We start from the raw sequence: 12,709 nt of genomic DNA, 5'->3' as shown, positions 1-12,709 counted from the left end.
CTGGCAGACAGTATCACTTTGAGATAACTCAGATGTTTACAAGTCAGTAGATAGTGTGGAAGAAGGAATTTATGAGTGTTAGTGTATAATGTATGAAAGCATAGGTTGTAGGAAAACTGAATGTTTCATATGGATAATTGACTATGTTCATAAACACTGGCAAGTCTTAACTAAATCAATTTAGCACCATTAGCTTGAACTCTCTTCCACTCAGGGCTGGCCTAGCTGTGGTACAAAAATCATTCCATTCTTGGGTAATTTACTCAAATGTCAATTAATGATAAAAGTTATTTTATCCTTGATGTGAATATTTTTTCTTTTTAAAGACTTTATTTTTTTCCTTTTACTCCCCAAAGCCCCCTGGTACAGAGTTGTATCTTCCTAGTTGCAGGTCCTTCTACTTGTGGCATGTGGGACCCCGCCTCAGCGTGGCTCCATGCGCGGTGCCATGTCCACGCCCAGGATTCGAACTGACGAAACACTGGGCTGCCCGCAGTGGAGCTCGTGAACTCAACCACTTGGCCACAGGGCCGGCCCCTGATGTGAATATATTAATTTTGGAAGTATATCACTTAATTTTTCCTGAAAAATTATCATAACTAATGGGTTAGATAAAAGTAAAAATAATAGAAACTTTTGTTAGTATCTTTGGAAAAAGCATCACTGATATTATAAGAAAAATAAGTTCATTTATTCATTAATTCATTCACTTGTTATTTCAACAAATATTTGAGTGTCTTCTATGTGCTAGGCACTGTGGATAAAATGATGAACAAAAAGACATTTTCCCTACTTTGAAGTAGCTTAGATAGTGGCGGAGACAAACATCAATCCAATAGTCACATCTTTGATAAGTTACAAAAGAGATACTCATGGTGCTGAGGGCTGCATAATGGGAGTTCTGATAGTGTGGCTAGTTAGGAAAGACCTTCCAAGGAGTGGTAAATGAGCAAATGCTAAAGGATGAGTAGAAGTTGCCAGCTCTAGGTTAAAGGAATGGGGATCAGAGGATTAATAAAGAGAAGAGCAGGCGCAAAAGTCTTTGAGAAGGAAGGCAGGTATAGGATTGAAGAGAAAGAAAGTGAACATGGTGTAGGATGAAGCTGGAAATGTAGGTAGAGGTCAGACCATGCAGGCCCAGGAGGATTGAAGTGTTTTAAGCAGTGGTGCTATGATGAGTTTGGATTTGCATAACGTTGCTCTGAATGCAGGCTGGAGAATGGATTAGAAGAAGGCGATATGGATTCTTTGATTTCAATTGCAATGCTATGCATGCAACAACTTTTGAGAACATACTACGTGCCAAGAACTGTTGCGAGGTGCTCGAGATACGTTGGTGAACAAGACCAACAAGGCTCTCATGGAACTGAAAGCATCTTAATATTTTCAAAGGTAAAAAAAATAAGCATTACAAATAAAGACATTGGTACTTTTATAAGTAAAATATATAGCATAAATATTAATAACTTTAATAAAAAGAGAGACTAGATTAATGGACCTAAAACTTTTGATGGTGGTTTTGCCACTAACTAGCTGCCTGACCTTGGTAAAGGACTATAACATCTATGTTGCTGGCCTTGGTAAAATTCCTCTGTAAAATAAAGACTGAGACTAATGAACTGAGATTTTTTTTCCACATCTAAAATTTTACTAATCAAATTATATAATTTGAAATAATGGCCTCATCATATTTGGAAACCACTTACTCCGTCAAGGAAAGCTAATTCTATTTGTCCAAGTGAAATTTTAAGTGCTAGATTTGGATAGTCTTGCAAATCTATGTCAAGTGATTTATAACCTAATGATTCATATGAATAAAGCAACGATTCGTATCCTAATTACTGACTACTGAAGTGTGTAAAATAGCTTCTTCTGGCTCACAGTGATTATAATTTCTAAAGCTTGTTTTACAGGCAGAGATGACAGGTTAGAAGATGCTGTATTAACCAACTCAGAAATATGACATTTTAATTGGAAAATGTTAATAATTCCAAGAAAGGACAGAATTTCATGGCTATTCATTAAAATTTTTGAAATAAAAATCTTAAGTGATAAGTTCTTAGAGGGACTGAATCTTTGTGACTATACCTAGTATGGCATTATATGTAGCTATGTACTTCATAAATGCTTTGATGGGGTAAGGATGGTGATAGAGGAGAAAAACAATTACATGAGATCTATGTGACATTACAATGTTAGTATTTAGTTACAGTAAAACATTTAATCCTATGATGAAATATTTAAATTTACTATAAAATAGTTATTATTGGTTGATTAACATTTTGCATTTAAAAATAAAATCTAGAAATTGTAATATATGTCATCACAACTTTAGGTAATAAAAACAAAGACCACTACAACAAATGCTGCCACTTGTTGCAACAAATTTAATAATTTTTCAGATATGCTAGTTCTTATTAGTAGATTAGAACAAACTACAAAGGTGTGAGAAATCTTGTTCACTCTGATTTGAAGAGTGGTTGATGGGCAGTGTGCACTTGTCAGTGAGAGTGGGTATATTCCAAAACCCAAAACTAACTTTCCTAACTCTCCATTCTCTGTTGCTTTGAAGGAGGGTAGATGACAACAGAAGATGGAGATGGGGCAGGAGGGAAGGAAAGAAAGGAAATATGAATAATCAGGAGGGAATAAACTGGAAGAGGATCAAGTGTAAGATGGGAGTCAGGAAAGATGCTCCAGAGTGTCACTCAATTCAGAGATGGAGGTGAGGAAGTTGATCCTCCAAAGGAGGAAGCTCAGTAGTTCTATTTCATTTTATCCACCTTGGAAATGATTTTACTGCTTGCGGAAAATATGTCAGACACTTTAATATACTAAATAATCAAATTCAGTTCAATTCCTTTAGTACTTTTTGTCTGAAACTTGTTCATTCAGCATTTTAGGAGTTGTGGATGACACATGAGTATTTTTTAATGGTTTATTCTTCCAAAGAACTTCTCATTTCGATCTGTCTATGCTATACTTTAAATAGTTTTGTCCTCTTGACATAGGAACTCAATAATTATATTTTCAGTGAAGGAGCCTGGAGGAGGAGGCTAACATTTAACACAAAGAATCTCGGCTAGTGTCTCCGTTGGAAGGGGACAGAAGCGTGGTCAAGGGCAGCAGCAAGAGGGCGATGTCTTCTAAACAAGAGGAAATGGCCTAAACACAGCAGGCTTTCCCTTAAAAGAGAAGAGGGAGATGAGCTTTGGTGTAGAAGGACTGTTCTCCCTCTGGTAGGAAAAGAACGCAGGGAGGTCTTCACTACATCAAGCTTGGTCTGATGGGGGGTGGGATTTGCTGCTGGGGTAGGGTGGGGCAAAGGCAACAGAAGCAGGTGCCATTGCTCCTGTGGTCAGGGGTGAGAAGGCAGTGTAGAGACCCATCAGTCCCATCAGGCAATTACGGGACCTCAGCTGACATAACAGCAGTAGTTAATAGTAGCAGCAGCCACAACAGTAGTAAAAGTAGTAGTAATCATAACAGCTAACACCTATTGAATTTATTGTAGGCCAGAATATGTTTTAATTGCATATATTAACTCTTTTAATCCTCACACTATGAGGTAAGTACTATCATGCCCTTTTTTAAAAGGACAAACAGGCACAGAGAGGTTAAATAACTTGAGATCACATAGCTAGGAAATGGAAAAGGAGGTTACATGGTTAGGAAATGTGAAAAGATTGTATTGCTTGCTTATTTGCTAGTCCAACTGCCATATATCCCCTAAAAGGAATCAAGTATAGCTTTTGCTAGGCTAGCGTGTAATTTGTGTGGTGATACCATATAGTCAATCACTAGATTGGGTGCAAAGCCTGTTTAGCAGGGAGCAGTGCACAGAGGAAATAGGCTGCTTTGCTCACTAGCTTAATATATTTTCAGTGATGAGAATTTTTGGAATGCTGGGCACACCCTAGTTTACGCAAGCACATTCCAAAGTTCAATTTCAATGACTGTTTTTCTCTTCTTTTGCCCTAACGGTTATCAAGGCATCATAATGCAGAGAAGACTAAATATTCCTCAATCCAGGGAAATCAGTAATTACCAGACTGCTTACTTGTTTTGTGGATTGGATCACAAACTCTTCAGGCGTTCTAAGGTGGCCTGACAAAATTAGGAACAACTGTAAATCCCCACAACCTGTTTTGAGATGCTCGGAAGTCTGTTTTCCTCCTCTTATTGGGATTTAGCTTCTGACAACGGATTCCCTTTCTTCTTTTGTTTAAATCAGCGATTAGGAGGAAACTATGCAAAACCCATCTGGGGGAGGGGTGTTCTACTTGAGATTGTGTTACAGGGCATTATATTTAGAGAAATAAAGTAAATAAAAGATTTCTTTTATAATAGCAATAGTAATTACAGGAAGAACGATACACTTTTGGCTAGACTTTAGGGGAAAGTAAAAGATCTCAGAGGGGGTGTTTGTGTGTGGGGGACAGCAGGAAGCAATTTCTTTTGGCTCCAGGAAATTCTAGAATCTCATGACATATTTTTACATTTGCTCAAATGCAAGCTTCTATTTAAAAAAAAAAAGTGTGAGATGCCCTAAGAATTTATTCTCATCATCCGTGAAGTTCCCTAGACCAGAGCACAGTGCTTTCCATACATGAGGATTTAAAGAAGCGGCTACTAATTGGAAGTCGACCTGGAGAGCACCCGGGTTCCCGCGTCCTTAACCTGCTAAGCCGACACAACCAGCGAAGTCAAAACCCCTTGACCCAACTTTAAATTCCTAAAGCAGAAAGGATGTAGGGAGAAAAATCTCACAGCTCACAGCAACCAGAAAAACGCATCTGTGGAGGCACTAGGTTTAAAGGGGTTGGTGCCGCTTTAAGAAAAAAGTCGAGGGGAGGAGAATCCACTCAAACGGCCTTCAGGAAACGGGATGATGTTTATTGAGTAAACATGCGGTAGCCACAGACACACCTGCTACTCCCAGAGCAGCAGCGCAGGGGCCACCACCACCCACTGCTGGTCACATCCGGGCACTACTCTACAATCTCGCGGCGTCCCGGCGTCCCGGCGTCCGAGTCGTTGGGTTTATTTGAAACACACGCACGACCAATCAGTCGGCGCCTCCGGGGAGGCGGGCGGAGAGCAGCGGCCAATCACCGCCCTCTCTGGAGGCTCCAACCTATGGGAAGGAGGTTGACATCACGCGCCAATCGGCATGGCTCTTAGAGAGAGCGGCTCACTTTTGAATTGCGGTGGCTGCCACCGGCGAGGAATGGCGGGGACCGGGAGAAGAGTCGGCGCTTGAAGCGGTGGAACGTCCTGGGCGTCTTTTAAGAGCGGTGAGGACTCCGTGGGGGTGGGTGGGGGCGGTGGGAGCCGGGCAGCGTCACCGAAGCAGGGGGCCCCGTGGCTTGTTCGGACAGCCCCGCCCCGGTGACCGCGAATCCCGGAGCGCCCTAGCCCCGGCTGCCCGGCTGCGTGAACTCTCCCGCGCTCCCCGCGCTGCTCGTGACGCCGAGGGGAGCCGGTCCTCACCGCTCACCTGGTCAGGTATTTCCGGAAGAGTCTGGGTGCAGGGAGGGAGTTGGAAGGGGGTCTTGGCAAGCCGCGCTGTCCTCTGTGGCTCCGGGCCCGGCAGCTGCAGCCTTTGGGCGCTTATCTCCGGGTACTTGGTGGTTTCGCTCCAGGATTCTGCTTGGCGTCTTTGTGGGAAGTTTGGTTTTTCCGTAAAACGCCGCCCCCCATCCTCCCCGGTACAGATTAGTGGTTACAAGCGCAGCCTCTGGAATCAGCCCGGCTGTGAATCCCTGTTTTACCACTCACTGTGCGATTTGGGGGAAGTTACTTAACCTCTCCGTTCTAGGTTTCTTTATCTATAAGATGGGGATGATAGTACCTGCCTTATAGGATTGCTGCAAAGATTTAAGAAATACAAGGGAAAGGTTTAGCACAATATCTGCCACTTACTAAGCGTTAAATGTGTTAGTTGTTAATTATAATGTTAACAATAACATGATTGTCAGTAACACCAACAGATCCAGTATTGCATTTAGCTCCTCCACCGTGAAAATGATTGCCTAAAAAGTGAATAAAAGGAAGCCTAAAGTGAATATTTGTCTAAATGACAATTTTTATCTTTGAGATTAAAAGAGGCCTGTGTTATAGTTAGTGTATTTAGTCAGAAGCTCCTTGAATATGTTCTTGGATGGGAAATAAGCTGTATAGGTTTATGAACACTAATCCTATTGTGTTTATTTTAAAAGCTTACAGAATACGTGAATGAAAAAGAGTGTATTTCAGTTTGCAATCAAGCTGTTGGATGTTATGTCATAAATTTAACGTGCAGCTGCTTTTTCCTAAATTTTAAAGCTGTTTCGGCAATGAATTGATCATACACAGTACCATCAGAGACAACTTTAATTTTTAGTTACCTGTTTTGATAGTCTTTAAACAGACACACAGGAGAAAAATGTGAACTCATAGTGTTTTTGACTTATTAAAATCTCTCTCCTCCATTCCTTAAAGCAGGTTAGTTCATCTCTTGACTTTTAAAAAAATATTCTTTAAGGGAACTTTGAATGAAAGCCTGTTTAGAGTCTTGTCTTTTTTACTGAAAACAATTAAGTGAAAGAGACGTAACAAAAAAATAACAGCTGTATGGAATTTATCATTGATTCTAAATAAAGACTGTTATTAACAACTGTTGGAGCACTCTTTTGGAGAGCCTTAGGATAATGCTTGACATGGATTTTTGGGAAGACACTAAGAAATGTCCACAGTGTGAATTTTATTTGAGAGTTGATACTTGTCACTCATTTGAAGACATGTATTCAATTTTCCTCATAACTACTGGATTTGAGTTGTACTGTTAGCTCTTTCACCAGTGTGGAAACTGAGGCTTACCCTAGTAAGTGCAGAACTGACACTGGAAGCTGAGTCGCCTGACCTGACAATTGTGCTTTTAGGTCTATTAGTTTATTAATGTGCACATCTTCATACTACTTAGTATCACCATCCAGAAATAATCTAATGATGCCTTAATGCTTCTCCACAGCATACAGTTTACTTAAACTATTATTTTGCTAAGAATCTGGTGGAAGCTATTTATATTTTTTATTAATCTGTAAAAGCTGGAAAGGGTAAATTAGATCAGACATGTCCCTCCAGATAAAGATGAGTCCTCTTCTTTATATTTGTCCAATACTTGAAGATAATAAATGTATATAAAACCCCCGTTTGAATTGATGGCAGTCTATTCAACTTTTTCTTCATTCCCTTCTTGCTTAACTTTTCAACTCTTAAGTCCTGGAAACCTTAAAAAAAAAAAAAAAAGGATTTTCTTTCACAATCTAGAGTCATTGGTACTAACCCATGCATAATTGTTTTGTTAAATCTTTTAAAGAAGAGGCTTTTGTAAAGTAACGTGAAAATACAGATAAGGGAGCAATCCAATTACACATGAGAGGATCAGAGAAATCCACAGAGAATGAGTCAAGACTGGTGGGTTGGGGGTTGAAAGACATTCTAGGTGGAGAATTGAGCACTATTAAATGCAAGTAGGTGTGGAGTAAATTGTGATCTGTATTTGAAAAATTGTGGCTGGAGCATACAGTATTGTGGACTGGAGGAATTAGAGGAGGGGGCAGAACAGGTAGGCTAGGACCAAATTGTAAACTGGATGGTAAATTTGGACTTGGTCATTATACGGAGGAGTGCTCCTGGGAGTTCTAAGCAGGGAAGTTATATGACCATACCCCTGAAGACCCTGTGAAGAGTGACTTCTGAAGAAACTGGTGGCAGAGGAAGTTGTGTGGAGCTGTTGTATTTGACCAAGTGGCTGTTGTGGCATTGAGCTTAGAGAAGATGGGCCAGGTCTCAGAGATACTTGAAATGGGATTGATTGGAATTTTGGTGAGGGCGAATGAGGTAGAGGAAAGAGTAAGGATGGATCTGGGTTTTGAGTGGGAGTTTTTAGGGCATGATGGTGGTATTATAAATGAATATAGGAAGAGAAATAGGTTGGCTGAGGGCAAAGACGTGGAGGAGACAGGTAGAATAATTATGAGTACGTTTTGAGTGTTCGTTCTATGTCACCTAATGTTCTGAGTACTTTTGATAAATTGTTGTTTGTACGATATTCCTGAGAGTCAGGTATTATTATCTTTATTTTAACAGAAGAGGAAACTGAGGCCCAGAGAAGTTGAGTGATTTTCTTTGGTTCAGTTTTAAGAAAAATGGGTAATGATGCTTTTTATAAATTCTAGGTATAAAAGAAGAGCCCCTAATGCTTGTTTTTGTCCAACGATGGTATTTGTTTCATGTATTTTTATTCAAATTTTGTTTTTTCAGCCAAAGTAGAAAAGTACAAACAATGGCTGACAATGCTGGATCAACGTCCTCTACTGAGAGGACGAGCTTGGCTGACTCTTCCATCTTTGATTCTAAGGTTACCGAAACTTCGAAGGAAAACTTGTTTATTGGCTCTACTTCATATGTTGAAGGTAAATCTGTTATATGCTTTCAAGCACCAAATTGCTATTTCAATCCTAAACTTCCTGTCTAGTGACTTTCTTATGATTTAGCTGTTAAGCTAGAGTACAGGTATTCAGTCAATATTTATTGACAGAAACTCCTTACACTATGTAGATGTTTGAGTATTGTTTGGATTAATGCTTCCCCACTTTGAAGGGGAAGGCACCTTATTGTTGGATATTGCTTTTTGTGTATGTGACAGCAGTCTAGCTGCAACACAGTTGGCTAGAATATGTTCAGTTATGACTGGTTAGGTGAGGAGCCACTTCTTCCCTCACCACTGTGTGAATGGTCTTTCCTACGGTTGCATGCACTGTTGAAGAGGGTGACTCTGCAAGGTGGTGACTGCTCTGTGTGAATGGTCTTTCCTACGGTTGCATGCACTGTTGAAGAGGGTGACTCTGCAAGGTGGTGACTGCTCTGTGTGAATGGTCTTTCCTACGGTTGCATGCACTGTTGAAGAGGGTGACTCTGCAAGGTGGTGACTGCTCTGTGTGGTTTGGGGGAGTGCTGATGTTTGTATACTCTGCTATAGTATGTTTTCTCTTCCTCTAAAATGATATATGGCCACTTTCATTTTAATAAACTGGGAATTAAGTGATTTTAATTTTGGAGAATGTTATGATCTGAAAGATGGAAAACATACCAGATATAGCCAAAAAAGGGATTAGGAACTGCTGATTTTGATGTTAGTACCTGATAAAGATATTTAAACATTTTTAATTTTAATAGAAGAAATGCCTCAAATTGAAACAAGAGTGATATTGGTTCAAGAGGCTGGAAAACAAGAAGAACTTATAAAAGCCTTAAAGGTATGGGGTTTTAGCTTTTAGTTTTTTTTAAAAAGCTATTTTTCTTCCATCACTGTGTAAATAAATTTATAGTTTTCTTTATCTCATACTTAAGTCTCTTTTCCACAGAGTGTTAAAATAATGGAAGTCCCTGTTATAAAGATAAGAGAAAGTTGTCCTGGAAAATCGGATGAAAAATTAATAAAAAGTATTGTTAATATGGTAGGTCAAGCATTTCATTGCATGCGGCATGCTGCACTTCCCTTGATTGTATTCTTATATTTCACTTATGGTGATTGGACCTAAATTAGGCACACGGCATGTTTTGTGCACTATGAAGCTAGATGAATAGAAATTGTTTTGTATTTATTTTTAAAATTTGGGTTTTTCTGAAACCCCACACTATAGCTTATTGTAAATAGTGAAATCCTTATAAGGTAATTTGACATTGTTAAATTTAAATGATATACCGTGTATTTACAAAGATCTGATACTTTTCTTTAAACTCTTCAGCTTTTTTCTCATTAATTTTATATTTATTCTAAATTCTTTATTTTCAAAATTATGTCACAATAATTGACAATCATCAGGGAATTTGCCTCAGCATATGAATATACCTGATTCTCTGTATCAGCTGTATTAGTTTGTGAGGGCTGCCGTAACAAAATACCACAGTCTGGGGCGGCTTAAACAACAAATGTATGTTCTTTCAGTTCTGGAGGCTAGAAGTCTAAGATCAAGGTGTTGGCAGGTTTCGTTTCTCTTGAGGACTCTATCCTTGGCTTGCAGGTGGTCTTTCTTCTGTGTGTGCACATCCCTGGTATCTCTTGTGTGTGTCCAGATTTCTTCTTATAAGGACACGAGTCAGATTGGATTAGGGTCCATCCATGTGACCTCAATTAACCTGAAAGGGTGTATCTCCAAATACAGTCGCATTCTGAGGTACAGGGGGTTAGGGCTTCAACATGAATTTTGGGGGTACGTGATTCAGCCCATCCCATCAGCCTAGCAAATAAAGCTCAAATCATTTGCTGGCCCCATTCAGAATTTTCTTTTCAATGGTTCTGTTCTTTTTACACAGGAGCCATACAGGTACTTAAATATCTTCTTTTTTGTAGATTTACAGTATAAGTGTTAAACAGTAACTTGCCTTTTTATATCCTACATTTGCCATGCTGCAAAGATATTTCACATCTTTCTATGTCCCTCATATATACTGAAATGATTAAGTTAATCTACATCCTTTTTGTAGATATTAAGTGCCATAGTATTTTTTTTTGTTTTTCTGAGGACAGTTAATTTGGGCAGGAATAGCTAGCTATATGTATGGCATCATTTCTTGGTCAGAATAAAAAGCAGTAGTGGATATCTTTCTAATGCATTCCATTATCAAAATGTATGTACTTAAAAGAATTCTTCATTCTTATTTTATATGCATACAAGATGATTTATAATGACTACCAACTTATGTCAGAAGCTTATGCCTTTATAATAATCTTCAAAATTTAAGATCTTAATGTGGTTGGAGATATGTATACATAAAAATACAAATAAAGAAATATGGCTGTTCACTGTTAAGTAAATGCTCATTATTATATGATTTAAAACTTTGTATTTGTAGAACACTTAAATGTTGGTATTGAATTTTTTAGATCTTCTTTGGAGAGTTATATGAATTAATTTAATAACATATAAATTTTATTTCTAATAACTATATGAAAAAAATCAAGGAAATTAAAGTGCCCTTTGTAAAGATGGCATCAGTGGAAGAATTTGAAAGTTTGGATTCTCCAGAATTTGAAAATGTATTCATCGTCATGAACTTCCAGGATGCTGTCTTTAATGAGTTATACAAGAATGATTGTAGAGTTATTGGACCACCAGTTGTATTAAACTGTGCACAGAAAGGCGAGGTAAGAAGGAATATATGTTTATAATGACTTTCCAAGGTTAAATTGTTATTAATGAATTTTTGAAAATTCGTAAGGAAAAAAATTCCATTAATTGTTGAGAGTATGAAATATTTAGAATTGGCATAGTAGTGGCTACTCTAATATAGTCATTTAATTCTTTCTATTGTAATTTCAGTAGTGAAAGTCTAAGACCTTTAAAAGTTAAATAATAACTATATATTCGTGTGTGTGTATGTATGTGTGTGTGTTTTTGTGTATATGTAAATTGTCTTAGTACCTACAGTGTCTTGGGAAGAAATAATTTGGGTTCCAGAAATGCATTCATAAACTTATTTTCTCTACACAGAATAGTTACTGCATTTCCATTTTTATCAGTTGCTGCATGATTTAAAATTAGGGAAATTGCTTTAGCTTTGTTTTTATTTTTTTGAGGAAGATTAGCCCTGAGCTAACATCTGCCAATCCTCCTATTTTTGCTGAGGAAGACTAGCCCTGAGCTAACATCTGTGCCCATCTTCCTCTACTTTATATGTGGACGTATACCACAGCATGGCTCGCCAAGCGGTGCCATGGCCGCATCCAGGATCCGAACCAGTGAACCCCAGGCCGTCAAAGAGGAATGTGCGCACTTAACCGCTGCGCCACTGGGCCAGCCCCTTAGCTTTTTGCTTTTAAATAGCATTTCAATATAAGAGTTGTAATAGACTTAGTCCCTATTCTTTGGTTTTATTGCTATGTTTTTCCCATTCTTAAGCTTGTCTTATTAACTTAAAATTGCTTAGGTCATTGTGCATCTTTTATTGTAGACACTAGTAATAAAGACATGATAATCTTCAATTCTCTCTTTTTTTAAAATTTTTATTGCATTAATGATAAGTTACAATCTTGTGAAATTTCAGTTATACATTATTGTTTGTCAGTCGTGTTGTAGGTGCACCCCTTCACCCTTTGTGCCCACCCCCCACTGCACCTTTCCCCTGGTAGCCACTAATCTGTTCTCTTTGTCTACATTTTTAAATTCCTCATATGAGTGGAGTCATACAGAGATTGTCCTCCTCTATCTGGCTTATTTCACTTAACATAATTCCCTCAAGGTCCATCCATGTTGTTGCAAATAGGACGATTTTGTTCTTTTTTATGGCTGAGTAGTATTCCATTGTATATGTATACCACGTCTTCTTTATCCAGTCATCAGTTGATGGACACTTAGGTTGCTTCCACGTCTTGGCTTTTGTAAATAATGCTGAAATGAACATTGGGGTGCATAGGACTTTTGGAACTGCTGACTTCAAGCTCTTTGGTTAGATACCCAGTAGTGGGATAGCTGGGTCGTATGGTAGTTCTATTTTTAATTTTTTGAGGAATCTCCATACTGTTTTCCATAGTGGCTGCACCAGTTTGCATTCCCACCAGTAGTGTATGAGGGTTCCTTTTTGTCCACAACCTCTGCAACGTTTGTTACTATTAGTTTTAGATATTTTTGTCATTCTGATGGGTGTAAGGTGATATCTTAGT

The 12,709-nt window shown here is 38.5% G+C and overlaps 1 protein-coding gene across 11 annotated transcripts in view; it reads left to right on the top strand.

The window, feature by feature from the left end:
• ECT2 (epithelial cell transforming 2) overlaps window positions 1–12,709 on the top strand; it is a 104,999-nt gene that overhangs the window by 32,487 nt on the left and 59,803 nt on the right. For 3 of the 11 annotated variants that reach the window (XM_070509431.1, XM_070509429.1, XM_070509437.1), the window contains exons 3-6: window positions 8,308–8,459; window positions 9,223–9,302; window positions 9,411–9,503; window positions 11,012–11,194. In XM_070509431.1, coding sequence (XP_070365532.1) covers window positions 8,308–8,459; window positions 9,223–9,302; window positions 9,411–9,503; window positions 11,012–11,194 — 508 coding nt within the window. Of the gene's footprint in view, window positions 1–4,919; window positions 5,298–5,397; window positions 5,509–8,307; window positions 8,460–9,222; window positions 9,303–9,410; window positions 9,504–11,011; window positions 11,195–12,709 lie in introns of those variants that run through there. The other 8 variants (XM_014866853.3, XM_070509433.1, XM_070509432.1 and 5 more) reach the window with 6 other exon arrangements.

The sequence above is a fragment of the Equus asinus genome, chromosome 5 (genome assembly GCF_041296235.1).
Source record: "Equus asinus isolate D_3611 breed Donkey chromosome 5, EquAss-T2T_v2, whole genome shotgun sequence".
Lineage (NCBI taxonomy): Eukaryota > Metazoa > Chordata > Mammalia > Perissodactyla > Equidae > Equus > Equus asinus.
This window is presented reverse-complemented; position numbering and strand designations above follow the sequence as displayed.